At 39.4% G+C, this 19,107-nt stretch overlaps 1 protein-coding gene across 6 annotated transcripts in view; it reads left to right on the top strand.

Moving 5' to 3' along the window:
* The window catches only part of igf2bp2a (insulin-like growth factor 2 mRNA binding protein 2a), a 127,361-nt gene that overhangs the window by 72,866 nt on the left and 35,388 nt on the right, over positions 1-19,107 (top strand). For all 6 annotated transcript variants that reach the window (XM_057853430.1, XM_057853431.1, XM_057853432.1 and 3 more), the window contains 5 exons: positions 10,651-10,699; positions 14,100-14,151; positions 14,236-14,299; positions 16,351-16,644; positions 16,710-16,844. In XM_057853430.1, the coding sequence (XP_057709413.1) occupies positions 10,651-10,699; positions 14,100-14,151; positions 14,236-14,299; positions 16,351-16,644; positions 16,710-16,844 (594 nt within the window). The remainder of the gene's footprint in view (positions 1-10,650; positions 10,700-14,099; positions 14,152-14,235; positions 14,300-16,350; positions 16,645-16,709; positions 16,845-19,107) is intronic.

The raw sequence follows: 19,107 nt of genomic DNA, 5'->3' as shown, positions 1-19,107 counted from the left end.
GACTGAAAGATGGACAGGCGGGGATGCTTCGTGTGCAGCCACAGGCATGCTTGAAATGAAATGAAAGTGTCAATTTTTCCAAAAAAGAACCTCAAAAAAAAAAAAAAAAAACTATGTAATTTTGCAGATTTAATACAGTATAAGCCCATTTCAACCATACGCTAAACTCCGGTTAAATCCTGGAATTTGAACAGGTAGCCCTTATGTCAGAAAGCAATTTCCTGGGTGGAACGACACGGACATTAACCAGGTCATGTCCTCATATAATGTCTGGGACTTACCCGGGATGCAGCATGTGTGAAAACAGCCATTTAATTCCCAGGTCACAGCGCGAAGGCTGATCATGTAAATATCATAGCGGGCCGATCGTCATTTCCTTTTTCTTCGCCGTGAGATGAAAAGCGGTGAGCAAACATTGCAATTATCAACAAGGCAAAAAGGAAAGATCGCTACATTAAACAGGAAACATATATAAATTAATTTGCTACTGGATCTTAGAGCTGTGTAAGAGACAGTCCATTGTCCATCTTTGGAAATGTGTGGTTTATTTTGTTGTCGATGCAGACCAGAAATAACGTAATGTCTGGGTTATAAAATCCGCCCCTATCTGTTTTTAGCCATTATGCATGTTACCTTCAAAGTGAATGTAGAAGCCTTCTGTCTTTGTACACAGACTGGTTACAGCTTAGTACAACAGTTATTTTTATTGACCATTAGATGTCTCTAAACGAAGATGCTTGGGATTTGTTATATGAGCAGACCATTTGCATTCATGGTGCAAAAAATAAATGGACAATAAATGATTGAATAACAATGAATTATAAACTCATTACATACATACCTCATTCATTGAACTGAAGCCGTGTGCCTTTATTGTTATTGTGAGCCATATGTGATATGGCAGTGCCTTATTGGCACTTTGCACTTGTACTTGTACTTGATCCAAAAACAGATGTTTCCATGCACTATTTTGATTTCAACAATAATGGTGCAATATTGGCAGTTTGACACTTTCCCCCATAACTTCAGTTGAAGTTGTTCTGTTATTGTTCTGAATGTTTATTGGAAAACCTTGGAGTAGTTGTGGCTCTGTTGTACAATTAGCGCCTTTAGTGAGCAAACTGAAACTCCACTCACCGTTTTGGCGGTGCTCTCCGGCGTTTCTTGGTCCACATCTTCAATCCTTGTTTTTCGCTCAGGAGTTGTTGTCGCTTTTGAAAGCTTATGTTAGAAAAAAAACTACATTATGTATATCTATCTTGTTTCTACTGTCTTCAGTTGGTGTTGGTGTTGGCTAAGCAAAGCAAATGACCTTGTCTTTAAGGTGCTAGTCACATGATCTGTTCGAAAATTAATTTTGACCCATTATAAAAATATATTTTTTTAGTGCTGTCAAATTTATCGCGTTAACGGGCGGTAGTTAAGGGTGTAACAGTACATGTATTTGTATTGAACCGTTTCGGTACATGGTGCTCGGTTCGGAACGGAGGCGTACCGAACGAGTTTCTGACATAATGTAACCCTTACTTTTCGAGGCTGTGAGTCGATCGCGTTACAGTTTCTTTGTGTAGATTATATTTACTTCGTCTTCTCTACTATAATGAGGACCAACACGGTAGGACAGTATAACCCAGAAACGTCAAATGCGCGACAACGTGGCCGATGTGAGAACACAGTGAAACGCGGGCGTTAAAGTCAATCAGCCTATGCACACTAGTCGCAGTATGGCCGCGTGTTAGACGCGTCTCAGAAGCGGCTCAACACGACGCACGCGAAAAGAACGGCAGAGTTTAATATTTGACACGAGACGTGACCCTCCTGCATCAATACTACTACCGGTAGCTAGGATCGGGCAGACCAGAAGTCACTCGTGTAAAAACACGGTGGATCCGGTCGATTTTCAAACTAATATGCAATCGTAACCCACCTTTTGAGTCCATCGGATCTCTTGAGTGGTAGATCGGGGCACAGTTGACTTGTCTTTGTTGATTTACTGCTGTCTTCTCTGCTATAATAATAACCAACACGGCCCCGTGTTCAATACAAAACCCTCCTACCACAACAAAGCAAGTAGGAACTATTATTCACATAGGAATTAAAGTTACACAATATAAAATATACAATATAAATGAATATTACATCACATTCGTAAAATATAAACTCATAATAAAATAAATAATAGCCCATTTATGTAAATAAAATAAATTGAAATGAGCTAAAACACCTGTAATTAAATAGTAGGAATAATACACAGCTCCTGCTTACACAATTAAATTTATGAATTTCTGTGTGGCGCTTTAACTTGCGAAAATCTACCAATAAGCTTTTGAAAACCGTTCATAAGAAGAAAAAATGATTCATTGAGGCATTTCATTTGTAAAATATATGTTAAAATCTTTGTCATTGGGATTGCTTTTCTCTTTAGCACAGGACTTCTTTTTTCTTCTTTCTTTCAGAAAGAAAGCTGACCAATACGCGGGGTCTGAAAGGCAAATTGTTGTTGGATTATCTCTAAATACCCGCTACTTTTTGAGCAGAATTCTAGCTTTGTATAGGCCAATGTTCCTATTGTTGAAAGCACAAAGGTGTGTAATAAACAACTTGCACATTTATATTTTGCATTTTGTTTTCTTACTGTATCGAAAATGAACCGAACCGTGACCTCAAAACCGAGGTTTTTGTGTACCGTTACACCCCTAGCAGTAATTAATCTTTTTAAATTAATCACATTAAATTATTTGACGCATTTAACGCATGCACGGAATGACTCGCTCATGTATTGCCTCAACCAGAATATAATGACGCCGTTTTTGTACATTGAGAGCTAAAACGCAGTGATATGCGAGTGGATACAGTCGTTGATTGGCCCACGAATTTTATTGGCATAAGCATTGGCAATTCTTTCACAACACATATAACTATAGTGGTGAGCGACATGGGGAAGAATGACAGGAGATGATCGTTTTCTTAACACGGCTTTATTGAACACAATGCAGAACAAATACCATTTGTAGCCACCAGTGACAGTCATGGTTGCCCAACTTCCCATCATGCATTTGGGCGGAACAGTTAAATTGCTTCAGTATCATTTAGTGAAAGCACAACAAAAATAATATTCCTATCTCTTTCAAAAAAATTATGTTCACAAAAAGAAAAGCGCTCAATGCAAAGAGAGCTGGAATTCCAAATCAAAATAGCTATGCAAAATACACATAAAACGTACTCAGACTTTGCCTTGGCTAGATCTCTAATTAATTTAAAACTCGCCATTGACACCTTGTGGTGTATTTCAATCACTACCTTGCGTAGTTAAAGACACTGTGGAAGAAAGGCAGGGAGCCCATGTGACATCCCGCTCGGCGACGTCAACAATGGCAAGCTATTAATTCATTTTTTTGATTAAAAATGTTACTAAAACAAAAATATTAAGAGGGATTTTAATATATAATCACTATAACGTGTACTCACATTTATCTTTTAAGAACTACAAGTCTTTCTATCCGTGGATCCCTTTAACAGAAAGAATGTTAATAATGTTAATGCCATCTTGTGGCTTTACGGTTATAGTAAAACAAATGCAGTACTTATGTACAGTATGTTGAATGTATATGTCCGTCTTGTGTCTTATCTTTCCATTCCAACAATAATTTACAGAAAAATACAGTATGGCATATTTTGGAGATGGTTTGAATTGGGATTAATTACGATTAATTAATTTTTAAAACGGGATTAACTCGATTTAAAATTTTAATCGTTTGACAGCTTTATTTATTTTTTTGTTAATTTCATTCCTTTTTTTGTTTGTTTTATTGCTTTACAACTTTCATAGACAGCACTTTACCGACAGTCTTTAATTTTGAAATCATGTACTGTATTGGAAAGTCAGTTACATGTTATGACAATTTCGGCCACCAGGGAAGGAGGGCTATGCCCCCCCCCCCCTTAATCTTCGCGTATGCTTATCGGCCAGCCCAGAGTAATAAAACAATAAACAGCATGATTTATAAATGAGCTCAATAACTTTGTGCTAAAGGAAATAGCTTCAAGTCCATTTTTCAATAGATCATTATCTCAATATACACTCGTCAATATGACATTTGACTGTTACCGTTTTGTGAGTCCCTTTCTAGAGTTCAGCTCAGCTGACATTTGATCCCGTGAACACGAAACGCAACCTCAAGTGCAGCACGTGCGCAGCAATCAGTAGTGTCCATTAACACAAACACTAAGGAGAGACCTCATTAAAAATTCTTGTAGTATCCAAGCAGATGCGACTGAGTGTTTTTTTCCATGCAGTGACATTTTGGTTGAGCTGTTACACATCATAAAGACACTGTAATAAGACCATATTTGCCTAAATCAATTTCAAGCCTTGTTTAATCGTCGCGGGATTGCGCAGATGTCAAACATATTAAAGTAATATATTTGCAGTGTTGGTGGTTAAAAGAGGTGAAGAGTGGAATGTCCGAAATCTGTGTGATGCTCAGCCCTGCTCTTTTTTTTTTTCCTGGGTGAGCACAATCAGAAACAGTCATTCATTCATGTCCTACACGTCTTCCCGGAAACTCCAACCTGCACTCTTTTCCAGGGAAAGATGCAAAAACCTCTTGGGAGGAATGCGCGGTAGCTCACCGCAGACGCTAATTTCTCCCACTTTTACCTCCTCGTTTGCTCAATCCATCACTTCAGCTCCTGGAATGTCTGCTAATTGTCCTCCAAAGTGCTCTTAAGGAGTTTTGGGTTTTGCGCGAGTGCGTGCTGTTTTTCCTCCACTAAACGTCGGCTTCTTTTTCAGCTCTTGTGTTGACTGTGCTGCTCATGTTGTTTCTCACACTTTGTGGTCACCGGGCGGTTTTGTGTTGGAGCTATTAACGTGGAATTGTTGTGATAAAACAGCACGATGTGGAAATTTAATGCGCGAGCTGTAATAAAGCATAAGCTGCTACTAGGAAACAGTTTTGAATTTCATTCTTTCGTGAAGCAATTTTAGTTCCATCGGACTCAGATGATGAGATTTTAAAGGGATCCACGGATAGAAACACTTGTAGTTCTTAAACGTCATTATGAGTTAAAATAATTTGATATTGAAACCCCTCTTGATGTTTTCATTTTTATACAATTTGTAAAATTAATTAGCAGGGCGGTGACGTCACTGGGTTATGCTGCCGAGCTTCCAGAGTATGACTCAAGCGGCATAAACATGTCATCTGTTCAACCATTTCAATTTGAATCCGAGATGAACATTAACTCATTTGCTCCCAAAAACGTATAAATACTGTACGTTCTATTTTTAATTGTTTCAGTGTCCCCAAGATATATTTATACATCTTTTACATTTTTTTTTTTTTTTTTTTTTTTTACAAGAGACATCTCTGGGTTCTGATTCAATTTAGCTCCAAAGCACAAAGCTGAAAATCCATTTTAAAGCAATAAAACTGGCCACTGGAGGGCAGTAGCACATTTGGTAAGACCCGCAACCCCATTCAATGGCAACGCACGGCCGAGGCGCCGGCAGAAGACAACCGAATGGCGTCCAGGATGCCAGGCAGTGGACGACCGAGCAGAAAAACCTTGAGGACGCCCAGGCTGCCGGGCGCTGGACAACCAAGCAGAACGACCGGGACCACCAGTGCAGCGGACGATGCCTTTGAGTCTGTGCTGCTTGCGAGCAGAGCCCATAGAGACTAAAAAAAAATTCCTCTTTATGAGACAGACGGCAATGAGGGAAAAGTTTAACCGGCTGTTGCGGCCAGAACAGCGTCATCTTTCAGTTAGGTGTAAATAAATTGTTACTTTGCTATCAAAAGCTCTATTTGTCTTGTTGTTTATCTTGTTTTGTAAATGGAAAACATTATTCAGATGTTTGGGAAGTAACTAAAGCAAAATATAGCTGTGTTAAAGTCAAAGTTATGTTTGAAATGTATGCTTTCACAAAAAGTTCAATTTCTCAATTTTTTCATCACAAATTGGAAAATTGCTCAAACTAAGCTATTTTCTAATGCTGATTTCTAAAGAATGGAAAACAATATGAACTGTTTTTTTCTGCTGAAAAAAAAATCTTTCTTTTGGTGGGTTCCATGTTTATATAGTAATAGAACAAAATTTTCTGTGGGCTTTGCAAAATCAATCAAAATCCAGTAAAACGGCCGGGAGCGAAGGGCCTTGCTCCGGTGAAAATGCCTGGGAGTGAATGACTTAATGAGCTTGACAGCACTGTCGATATTTCACAAAACGAGGAGCAAAAGCAAAATGAACAGGAAAGACGGTATGAGACGAGACGAGAGAATGTCAAAACTGGTGTTCTGCCAAAATGGGCTACACCGGCAAAACCTACAGCAAGCGAATTTGCCACAAAAAGTACAACCGTGCGCTTTCAGCTTGTTTTGCATGGATGCATAAAGACAGAACATACTAAACATTTAAACGTAGCAATATCAAAAAGGGTAGTTTAAATACGCTACGTGACTAATGTGGTGAACAGATCCACAATTTGCTTTAAAGCTACCACAAGCAAACACAAATGCTTAAAAGTATGAGAGGGAAACACATGCAAAAAGGATTTTGAGGCAATGAAAAGGTAGTAAAAGACTCAATAAACACACAAATAGTAATTACACGCCGCTTTTAACCGATGTGTGCATGTGTTGGACGTCTCGCTGCATAGATGGAATTACAGAACACCTGTAGGGTTCGTCTAGTGACAGTGACAAACTATGTCATCACCCCGAGCGTCCATTGCGCGCATAAAACATGGCGCTCTCCGTAGGTCAAAATATGTAGTAAATTTTACAGATTTTTAAATCGATGGTAATATTTTATGGGTTTCTAATAACATATTGTTGTAAAAGAGAACAATTGTGGCTTAGTAGAGCCTACAATAAGTCCGAGGTTCCCTTTAACACTTTGATGGCAATAGACGTCCAGTCTTTTTCAACTGGGAGAGGTTGGCAGTGAATGAACTTTTCCCCTTCTGTTTTACTGTATTTTATTTTTTTTTTAGTTTTTTTTTTTTTTAATGAATACTTTATCTCCTTTTTATAAATAATATACTTTTTTTTTATTAAAAAGAAAATATTTACTCAAATCGTTTACTTTCAAATCAGCTAAAAGAAATAGTTAAAATATCAAAGGCTTCTAGATACATTATTTACATTGAAAGTAATACATACACAGCTAAAACTATTCTGAATATTATTTCCTGATAACAGTTAATATCCTGCTAGAGATATGACAGGAAGTGCTTTTATTTTGAAGTGCGACAGAGTAAGCTCTTGCATTAATTACCTGAAAGAGAGAAAAAAAGAAAAAAGCAAGCCAAGTCGAATGAGCCGTGTTATGGCCAAAATGCATTTGTTTTATGTTGTACTGCAGCATTTCAAGTACTGTACTAAATGTTTAAGTTGAAAAGCGAGCGTCTTGGTCATCATTAAGAAGCTTCCACTACCTTACAATGGGAAAACTCTTGAGTTGATTGAAGACACTTAAGGCACAGGGGCAAGATCCGGCCCGCCACATTATTTCGTCTGTAGTCTTCAATGAAAGGTCAAGGACTACAGAAATAGAATATTTATTGTTCCCCCCCTTTTTTTAAAAAGTTAAATAAAGAAACATTTTGTAAAAATTGAGATTTTTTCCACTGATTTTTTATATAAAAAAAGAAATAAACAATATAAGCAATTTTTTCCTGACCTTTTAAATAAAAATGTACTTTTTTTAATTAATAAATTTAAAAAAGACAATATTTCCCAGCCCCCCTTTTTTTGTTTGTTTATTTTTTGTTTAGGTTACAAAATAGGTAAACAAATCAGAAATGAAAAAGTTTTCTATTGAAAGGCTTAAAAATGAGAATTCGGACAATTTTTAGATCAGCAATCTCTCTAAATGATTCATTAGGTATCAAAATAGCGGTTGGATTATTTGTTCGTCGATGAGCTGTTGTCGATTTGTCAAATCGCGGAAGCCCTTGATGGCAGACGTAATGGTCATGTGAAGCAAACCAAAACTACTTGAGCTGCTACTAGTCTTTGTTGTTTTGCGGTCAAAAGTTAGCATCCCAGCGCTAAAATAACACTGCTACTTAACTGTTGCTAGCTAGGTAGTCTAAAATGCATAGTGAAGGTCCTGGTTGTTGATTATCTTTTTATTTATCTTTTTACCACTATCTTTGGAGTGACTTCCTTCTGGTGTATCAGTTGTGTTTCTCACATTACGCAGGGTTGAGTACAATAGATGAGTTCATTCACATATCACTATCATCAGTGGATAGTCATAATAATACAGTAATAATAATCAATCCCCCAACTTTATTGACCTGTAGGAGTCAGAGCAGAGTGATAGACCGATTTGCCACAGTTAAAAACAGACGGCATTCTTTAATGCTTCCATCCATCCATCTATTTATCTATCTATTAGGAGTGCAACGGTTTATGGTTCAAAGCCGAACCGTATAGTTCAATACGCCTTTATGAACCGCGCCTTTTCGGTTTTACAATTAATTTATTCCGAACGCTTGTGGAATGAATTGGTCGAGCTCTGTGTGCGACGTGAAGCACAGCTGTGGAGAAATTCCCGCCCCGCCGCAAGTAAATGTCCGATCGCTGTCAAGAACCTGTGTAATAGAAGCCGAGTAACGCCCTCTCTCGCTTACGACCGCAGTGGAAGTGAAACAAGAAAGAACACAAAAAGCTATGGCGAGCGGAGGAGTGGAGAGACCGAATTTTGAGGAAGCACTGGCTTCTTTCAAATCTGCGGTGTGGCAACATTTCGGTTTCCCTGTGGACTACAATGCGGTGGGAGAGAAAATAGGAGGGAGAGAAAATATTGAAAAAAAAAACAACAACAATTTGCAAGCATTGCTCAGCGCTTGTTCCCTATGCTATAGGCAACACTTTTATAACATGACTCCGGCACCTCAGCCGGCATCATCCACAGATATCACTTTCTCAGAGCAGGACAACCCCGGAGATGACACCAGTGAAAACACACGGCGGGCTTCGTTAATTTATTTGCAACGCTTGACCCGCGTTACATTGTTCCCTCGCGGACATATTTCTCCAACAACGTATTCCCCGATATTTATGAAATGGCACGCAAAGCCATCGAAGATGACTTCGCTAAAGCACATAGTTTTGCCGTGACCACTGATAGTTGGACGTCCCGTGCTACAGAGTGCTACTACCTAACTGTGACAGTCCACTATAATTCATACCTGTCAAGTTGTACGGTCTCAGCGTAATTTGTACAAGTGAGCACTGATTTTTAAATGTGTACGCCGTACATTACGTTCAAATTCTGTACGTTTTTCGTGCATTACGTTTTTTTTTCCTCCGTTCGTTAATACGTTGGTTGAATGACGCGAGAAAAGTCAGAAGCACTGAGAGGGATGTGTTTGTTGTGACGCTGTAGCAAACGCGATGCTAGGCTAGGTGGCTCCAATATTTCCTGACTGTAGCCGACAGTCTACAACCTACGCCTAGATACCTCATGCATATAGAACTACATGCGAAATGACAGACTCGGTAGCGTTAGTTAAACAGCCGCCATTTTAGAGCAGGAAACTTCTCAGAAAGGCTCTGTTGTAGTGAACCTTCCTAGTGAACCTAAGTAACTTTTTATCTAATATACTCCTAAATCGGCAAAATCTTGACTTGAGTCTATCTTTAAATGATGAAACAGTTTTAAAATTTTCAAAAGTAGACAGAAGGGAACTAATGCAAAAAACGGGAGCAATTTTATCAACTTTAACGGTTCATTCAGAACATTAAATGACCTCTAAACATAGCAAAGGTTACTATGTTTTTTTGTTTTGTTTTTTTTTGTTGAAAAAAATGAAAAAAAAAAACCAAAAACATGAAAGGTAACACCAGTTACTTTGCCTAGTAACTTTTTTACTACTGTGTGTGTATTTCAGTAGTCAGTCACTAAACTAGCCAAAGAGCTAAGAGGCATTTTAACAGTCGAACATTTTTACATTTTAAGTGTTTATTTCATTTTCTTAAAAGCAAAATAAAGGCAGTTTAAAAAAAAAAAAAAATGCAAAAAGCAAACCGAAACTGAACCGAAACCGTGATCCCAAAACCGAGGTTCAAACCGAACCGTGGGCTAACTGAACCGTTGCACCCCTATCTATCTATCTATCTATCTATCTATCTATCTATCTATCTATCTATCTATCTATCTATCTATCTATCTATCTATCTATCTATCTATCTATCTATCTATCTATCTATCTATCTATCTATCTATCTATCTATCTATCTATCTCTATCTATCTATCTATCTATCTATCTATCTATCTATCTATCTATCTATCTATCTATCTATCTATCTATCTATCTATCTATCTATCTATCTATCTATCTTCGTAATTTGCAACTGTAGCCATGTTTTTCCTGTTGTTCTACTGTATTAACAAAATAGATTGAAACAACAACAATAATAATAATAATTATAACAAATAAATTATCAGTCTTTGTTAGCTGTTTGTGAAGTTTTGTGCTTGTACGCTACGTTCACTTACATCCTGTGCATCTTCTGGGGGCTAAGCCCCCCCCGTTCTTAAAACCTAGCGACGCCCCTGAATGTACGTAAGGAACTCATGGGTAGAAAGAGATGCAAGGTTTGTTCAATTTGTCTTTCTCATCCCTGCAGGAGTCGGAAGATTCAGATCCGGAACATTCCACCTCATCTACAGTGGGAGGTGAGTTGTGTGTGCGTATGCTTGCATATCCAAACAGCGTGAAGTTGTCCATTACCTTCCCAAGTTTTGCCTTATTCATGCTGTGGACTCACTTGTGCACAAGATCTGTTGGTTTCATGTTTTACTTGTATATGTCAACCAAAAATCAGCAAGACTGTATGGACATTTTTCTCAACCAATTTTTTTTTTTGTAGGATTTCTAATAAATTAGCAACTCATTCATTTAAATGAGTAACACACAATTTGAGTAAATGATTTTTAAAAATTATTATTTTAAAAAAATTACAGGACTTTTACTCATACAAATGCATAGTGGGCCAGAATGTAGACCAGAACAGGTCATATGCAATGTTCCCTCTAAGCTGCGCGTGTGCGCAATCGCGTACTGCTGGCACCTACTCTGCGCACAAGAAATTCAATGCTGCGCACAAAAAAAAAAATCAACAGAAACATATTAATTGCGTTGGTACTCGGTGAGTGACAGGTGTCCAGCAAATGATACGATGAGGTTCACTTCCGCTACGCAGCCAATCATAACATTGACATTGCTTGTGTATTGCCCAGCCTACACGCGCGGTGTAGGTTAGCAAGCTGACAACACTGCGTGAGTGCGGCGGAGTTGAGAGACGCAAAGGCCAACCCCTTATCATGGCAAAACGAACGGGCAGCGACACATCCACTCACCAAGACAAAGTAAAAAGAAATGCGGTTCATATAAGATTAAGTGGCTGTCGGAGCATGTGCAAATAGACGAACAAGCTGAGAAACTGAAGCCAAAGTACCAAGTGAGTTTTCAGAGGGAAAAATGTGGACTCAATGGAAGTTGGACTACCTCAAGCGTCATATTCAGCAGAAAAGTCATTTGAAAGCTGTTGAAAATTACAAAGACTCAAGATGCGACAGGGGATTGGTACATTATTGCGGGAGAATGCAAAAGACCGACAGAAGAGAAACGAGCTGTCCCACAAAACAAAATCTGACCCAGAGGAAGTTGAAGTTCTCATTGACAATATTTTACTTGCCATCGAAATGAATCCGTCAATGGTGTCAGTTCAACAAATCCGCAATCACATGGCAAAGTATGTGAGTATACCAGAAAGCTGGCGAAGTAAAAACTATGCCTTTGAATTTGTAAACTCAATCAATGAGATAGTGGAGAACGAGACTATGTGCAGTGTTAAAAATGCACCCTGGCATACACTGATAGTAGATGAGAGCACTGACATATCAGTACACCGAATGCAAGTCCTATATATTAAGACGTGAAAAATAAGGTACAATTTAAGTCAGATTGGTGTGTATTCTAGTGACATTTATTAAGATATTTTAACTATGGCTATTAATCATTAAATGCTCTTACTACTAGATAATTTACGGGTAGTAGAAATGCTAATAGGCCTGAAAAGGCTTGATACTGGTGTGTGGCCGCTATGTACCGTGTTTTTCGGACTATAAATCGCAGTTTTTTTCTTAGTTTGGCAGAGGGTGAGTCTTATTTTCTGAAGCGACTTATATGTGAACTTATTCACACATTATTATATCATTGTTGCTAGTTAGTAGAGGTGTGCAAAATTTCCGATTCTTAGATTATTCGCGATTCGGCCGTGGAAGATTCGAGAACGATTCACAAACATCCAAATTCCGATTATTGAAATATGCCAAGTAAAGCGGAAGTACAACACACTCAGCGCGCCACGCGGTCTTCGGGGCGCAACGAGGAAGAACGCAGCGAGAGTAGCTAAACATCATGCTTCTCATTACCCGGCCCCTTGGGTAATGCCAATGCTCAACTCGCGGCTCTAGCTCAACTCATGCCACGAGATAAAAAAACACAACAACATACCTGACTGCTGCCGAAAAGCTGCTACAAAGTACGTCATCCACATAATGTAATGGTAGATATCATTTATATAGGACTAGATGCACCATTGATTCGGTAGCGTGAGCAGCACATCTACAAAAAGCTAGATGCGGCCGTTAGTAAACGGCCGCCATCTTAAAGCAGTACACTTCCCTGCGAGGCTGTTGTAGCGAACCTTCCAAACAAACCTAATTAACTTTTTATCTAAAATACTCCTAAATCGGTAAAATATTGACTTGAATCTATCTTTAAAATAGTTTTAAAACTTTCACATGTCGAAAGTAGACAAAAGGGAAATTATGGAATGACGGGAGCAATTTTAACAACTTTAACAGTTGATTCACAACATTAAATTAATTGAATGTAGTTTAAAGCTGCTGTTACAGAATGGGGACTGGAGTTTTTTATTTACTGTTATTTTTGTATATTTGTTTACTGCTATATGTTAAATTGATACTGAAATAGTAGTTTGGTTTAGCCTGAGAGGATTTTTGAACAATTTTGGAACTAATGTACAAAACATTTAATTTAAAAAAAAAAAAAAAAAAAAAGAAAGAAAGAAAGAAAGGAGGGGGGGTGCATCAATAATCGTTTTATAATCGAATCGGAGCCTCTGAATCGTAATCGTAATCGAATCGCTAGGTGCCCAAAGATTCCCAGCTCTACTAGTTAGCATGTTCTTTATGCTATAGTTATCTGAATAACTCTAAATAGCTATGTTACATTGATTATGCCAGGCATGTTCTCAGTTCGTTGTTTATGAGTCATGTAATGTTATCATACCGTGCACTTATTCAGCCTGTTGTTCTCTATTGTATTTTTATTCTAAATTGCCTTTCAAAATGACATGTCTGTTCTTGGTGGTGGATTGTGCCAAATAAATGTCCCCCAAAAATGCGACTTATATGCCGGTGCGACATATGTTTTTACCTTTTCATTGCGCATTTTTTGGCTGGTGCGACTTATAGTCCAAAAAATACGGTACACATCTGATGTTGCTCACCGTGGGCCGCAGTGTGCTCAGGGAGATTTGTGTTTGCTCAGACACATGAAAAATTAGAGGGAACATTGGTCATATGTGGATAATAATCTTGTAAGTCAGGGGTGCCCAATCCCGGTCCTCGAGAGCCCCTATCCAGCTTGTTTTCCATGTCTCCCTCCTCTAACACAGCTGAATCAACTAATCAGGATCGTTATCAGGCTGCTGCAGCGCTTGCTGATGAGCTGATCGTTTGATTCAGGTGTGTTCAAGGAGGGAGACACGGAAAACAAGCTGGATAGGGGCTCTCGAGGACCGGACTTGGGCACCCTGGGCCCTGATATAAATGCTCCGAGTGAGATCACAACCAATCAGTGGTGTCGCTGTCTTAATGACCCAATTACTGCCCGGTGGCCTGCCCATCCGAACTACTGGACTAATGAACTACTTTCCTACTCTAGTTCAAACATTTTAGTGAGTAGTTTCTAGTATGCTCATGTGCCCTATTTATTCATTTATTTATTTATTTATTTTGAACATCTCTGTCATCTCTCCGGCAGGATTTTGACGGCCTTCTTGCTCGTTATGGTACTGTAGAAAATGTGGAACAAGGTACACAACTCTTCTAAAATTTATGCATTTATGTAGTTTATGAGGATGTCTTCTAACATCCAATTCTTGCTTTTTCTCTGACAGTCAACACCGACACAGAAACAGCAGTGGTGAATGTCACGTACGCAACCAAGGAGGAAGCGAAAGAGTGAGTATTGTGAATAATGACTCTAATGCATATTTTGCTTTTATAATGTTCTCTAAATTATTGTTTGAATGTTTTAAGAAGGTGCGTGTTTACTGATCTTATAATAGGTGGAGTAATGTACTTCAGATGTTTCAATTCTGAACACCTTAAGTTACACATGATCTAAAGTAATGTCTGTTGTAGGTTAGTATGCAAAACAGCAAACATTCTCTGATTTCACCGGTCTTTAATCTTTCATTTTTGACTGCAGAAATTACATTTAAATTTCATCTGAGCAAGAATCATGAAGTTGATGGAGATAATTTTATTTCACGGCCACAAAATGATGTGACCTGGGCCTTGAATTTGACACCTTTGCATTTTGGTTTTTGGATATTGGTACAACTCATGTTATGACCTCATACATGATGATTTGCCATTGGAAATATGACACAAAATTAACATGATTGTCAGCCTGACAGTTTAAAATGCATATCATGGAGAAAAATCTATGTACACAGTGAAGAAAATAAGCATTTGAACACCCTGCTATCTCGCAAATTCTCTCACTTAGAAATCATGGAAGGTTCTGAAATTTTCATCGTAGGTGCATGTCCACCATGAGAGAGATAATCTAAAAAGAAAAATCCAGAAATCACAATGTATGATTTTTTTAACGATTTGTTTGATACATCTGCAAATAAGTATTTGAACACCTGCGAAAATGAATGTTAATATTTGGTACAGTAGCCTTTGTTTGCAATTACAGAGGTCCAACGTTTCCTGTAGGTTTTCACCAGGTTCGCACACACTGCAGGAGGGATCATGGTTCACCCATCAGTTAGCTTTCTAGGCTGTCACTGAGAAACACAGAGTTTGAGCTCCCTCCAAATGTTTTTTATTGGGTTTAGGTTTGGAGACCAGCTAGGCCATGCCTTGTTATGCTTCCTACGAAGGTCCCTTGGTTTTCTTGGCTGTGTCATTGTCATGTTGTAAGACCCAATCTTCGATGCTCTGACTGAAGGAAGGAGGTTGTTCCCCAAAATCTCACAATACAGGATCCCAGTCATATTCTCTTTAATGCAGTGCACTCGTCCTGTCCCATGCAAAGAAAAATACCCCCAAAGCATGATGCTACCACCTCCATGCTTCACACTAGGGATGGTGTTCTTGAGATACTACTCATCATTCATCTTCCTCCAAACACGGTTAGTGGAAATATGACCAAAAATGTCTATTTTATTTCTGACCACAAAACTTGCTCCCATGACTCCTCTGCATCATCCAAATGGTCATAGGCAAACTTAGACGGGCCATGACATGTGCTGGTTTAAGCAGGGGAACCTTTTGTGCCATGCGTCTAGTGTATGACCAACAGTAACCTTGTAAACGGTGGTCCCAGCTCTTTTCAAGTCATTGACCAACTCCTGTGGTGTAGTTCTGGGCTGATTCCTCACCTTTCTTAGGATCATTGAGACCCAACGAGGCTCTATTTCGATTGACCGTCATGTTTAGCTTCTTCCATTTTCTAATGATTGCTCCAACAGTGGACCTTTTTTCACCAAGCATCTTGGCAATTGCTCCTTAGCCTTTTCCAGCCTTATGGAGGTGAATAATTTTGTTTCTGGTGTCTTCGGACAGCTCTTTAGTCTTAACCATGTTACAAGTTTGAATCTTATTGATTGTATGGGGTGGACAGGTGTCTTTATGCTGCCATCGACATCAAACAAGTGCATCTGATTCAGAATAATACATGGAGTGGAGGTGGACTTTTAATAGGCGGACTAACAGGTGTTTCAGGATCAGAATTCTGATAGACAGGTGTTCAAATACTTATTTGCAACTGTATCATACAAATACATTGTTAAAAAATCACGCATTGTGATTTCTGGATTTTTCTTTTTAGATTATTTCTCTCATAGTGGACATGCACCTATGATGAAAATTTCAGACTCCTCCATTATTTCTAAGTGGGAGAACTTGCAAAATAGCAGGGTGTTCAAATACTTACTTTCTTCACTGTACAGTATATCATGTTGCTGAATATCTTCTGTCTTCGGTTTCCCGCTTAGAGCCATTGAGAAGTTGACCGGACAGCAGTGCGACGACTTCTCCTTCAGGGTGTCGTACATCATGGACCTGGACGCTGCTCCGCCCGTCCAGGCCGCCAGAGGTCGACGCGGCGGCCGCTCGTCACGGGACCAGGAGACCCCTCAGCCAGGACCCTCGGGGGGCTTTGGTGCCCCGCGGCCTAGGCAGCAGCAGGACTTTCCTTTGCGCATGCTCGTGCCCACTCAGTTTGTGGGCGCCATCATCGGCAAAGAGGGACTCACCATCAAGAATGTCACCAAGCAGACACAGTCCAAGTAAGCGACTGCTTGAAAAAATGGAGCTTCCTTACCTCTTTATTTAACCGCCTTTACTCTTTCAGAGTGGACATCCATCGAAAGGAAAACGCGGGCGCGGCCGAGAAGCCCATCACCATTCATTCGTCTCCAGAGGGCTGCTCCTCGGCCTGCCGGATGATCCTGGACATCATGCAGAAGGAGGCCAACGAGACCAAGGCGTGAGTTCCCATTCCCGAGAGATTAGCCATAAACGTCTGCAGCCTATAATCTTATCCTTTAACCTTCCAGTACACCTTTTAATCTCGCCGTGCATTCTCTCCGCTTTGTACAACTGACACAGTAAACACATGACACACCTCACACAGGCTGACACGTGAAGGCGGCTTAGCGTCACAAAAGACGGACGACATATCTAATTGGGTTTGACACTTTGAGAAGCATTTACTGTACACCTTTGCTTTGTATGAATATTGCTTAAAGTGCATGTGACAAGAAATAACATGTTTATTTCATAATACACGCGGTATTTTATGCTCCTGAATGATATGGACCGCTTGGATGTGTGTGGAAGTGATCGCTATATTTATTTAGTTTTTTTAATCCCGTGCCATGAAAATGAGTGACTTCCGGCTTCGGTCTTGCATTGAGGAGGAGGGCGCTGTGACGTGTACGGGAGAAGGAGTCCTCTTCACTATACAGCAGTACTGTTGTGTATGAGGACTAAGGATTCAGCTGATTTTGCGGATTAATACGTTTATTTTTTGCATCGCGGTAGCCAAACGGCTGCAAAAAAATCTAGCTGTATGAGGGAGAGGCGTGTGCGCCTTTTTGGAGTTTCAAAAGGTTCCCATTCATCGTGGATATTGGCCAAAACAAGCCCTACTACTGTGGGACCATTGGACTTACGAGGAAGTGAGTAAACATCTTGTTTTGTATTATGTCAAATACGAATACAGGGATTACAAAGTAATCACTACAACCTTTCTTTAAATAAAGGACTACTTACGTTTGATCATTGATAGCATGTAGAAAGCTCTCCTCACGAACATTAGCTGCACGTTAGCTGCACAACAACTGTAGCCGCCCTCCTCCGGGGAACGAGCTGTAAATTGCTCTCCGCCGGGCGGTTTGCCGATCCGCGAAGACAAATGACAACGCAGTCATCATGCCAAATAATCCAGGCTAGTTAGTTATGTGTGATTTTCCGCTTCGAAGACTTTGAAACATCACTCGGTTCGGGTTAGCATGTCGGCTAGCTGTCACGCCTCTTGGTTTGTTTACATTCTCCGAAGCCGGGGAAGGGAAATGACATATGTCCGATTTAGGTGTCATAAAATATCATTCGGGAGGTGCAACAGTAAAGGTGAAGTCGACAGTTTTGAACATTATGGAGTAATTTTGCCATGTCGTCCTGAATAAGTGTATTTTTCTTATTTCATATTCCATTTAGCACAAGACTGTTATTTGTCATAGCCATGCCATTTATTTAGCAATTGGGGAAAATACTTGGATAAAAAGAATATCCTGTAAAAATATTGAAATAAAGAGACAGAAACAAAGACATTTTGAAGCTCTCTTCGTCGCGTTTTCCTCGTTGTGAATAGTTCCCCCTCGACGGGCTGACTGGTCCTTCTCAAGCCATTTATTTAGCTATTGGGGGAAAATACTTGGATAAAAAGAATATCCTGTAAAAATATTGGAGTAGAGAGACTGAAACAATTACATTTTGCGGCTCTCTTCGTCGCGTTTATCTCGTTCTGAATAATTCCCTAGCAATGGGCTGAATAGTAAAACCGATGAGCCCAGTCTCCCGCTGACGTCATCCACCTGTTGGGGACGCTAGAGCCCTATAATGGTAGGCGTGGCTAACCGGCAGATTAAAGGACTAATTTCTCGTCATCTGCGCTTTGCTAAATTGTTGTATATAGTCGAATCGTCTCAAAATATGATTCTAATTCACATAATAATGCTATTTAAGACTTTTTTTTCTCCTGTCGTATGCTCTTTAACCCTTTATAAGGCACTCATTGCCTGCAATTGGTGGCGCTAGGCGTCCAATCCATTCTGACTGGGGAAGTTGGCAGCAATCGTTTATGTTTTATTATCATTATTTTAATTCATAAGTTTACATTTTCTTAAGAAAATACATAAAAACTCCAACACTCTTGAGAGTGGAGACCAAATTCAACGCATTGCCATATTTGGTAGAGTTGGCACAATACCTTTGCTTTCATGCCCCAAAATGTCATCACTCTTTCCAGTGTTGTTTTCATCAACAATGAAAATAACAAAAATATTTCGTCAACAAACAATTATTTTATGACAATGACAAGCTAAAAACGTGCCTTGGGAGACTAGAACATAACGCGACGAAGGCCAGTTTTCGTCTAACGAGACGAAAATGTGACATTCTCTCTGTCGTATGTTCACAATGTGTGATACTTCTATGTTGGATGTGGAATACGTCAGCGTGCATCGTAG

This window comes from Corythoichthys intestinalis, chromosome 12, assembly GCF_030265065.1.
Source record: "Corythoichthys intestinalis isolate RoL2023-P3 chromosome 12, ASM3026506v1, whole genome shotgun sequence".
Classification (NCBI taxonomy): Eukaryota; Metazoa; Chordata; class Actinopteri; order Syngnathiformes; family Syngnathidae; genus Corythoichthys; species Corythoichthys intestinalis.
Note: the sequence above shows the minus strand (reverse complement) of the source record. Positions and strands in the feature narration are given on the sequence as shown.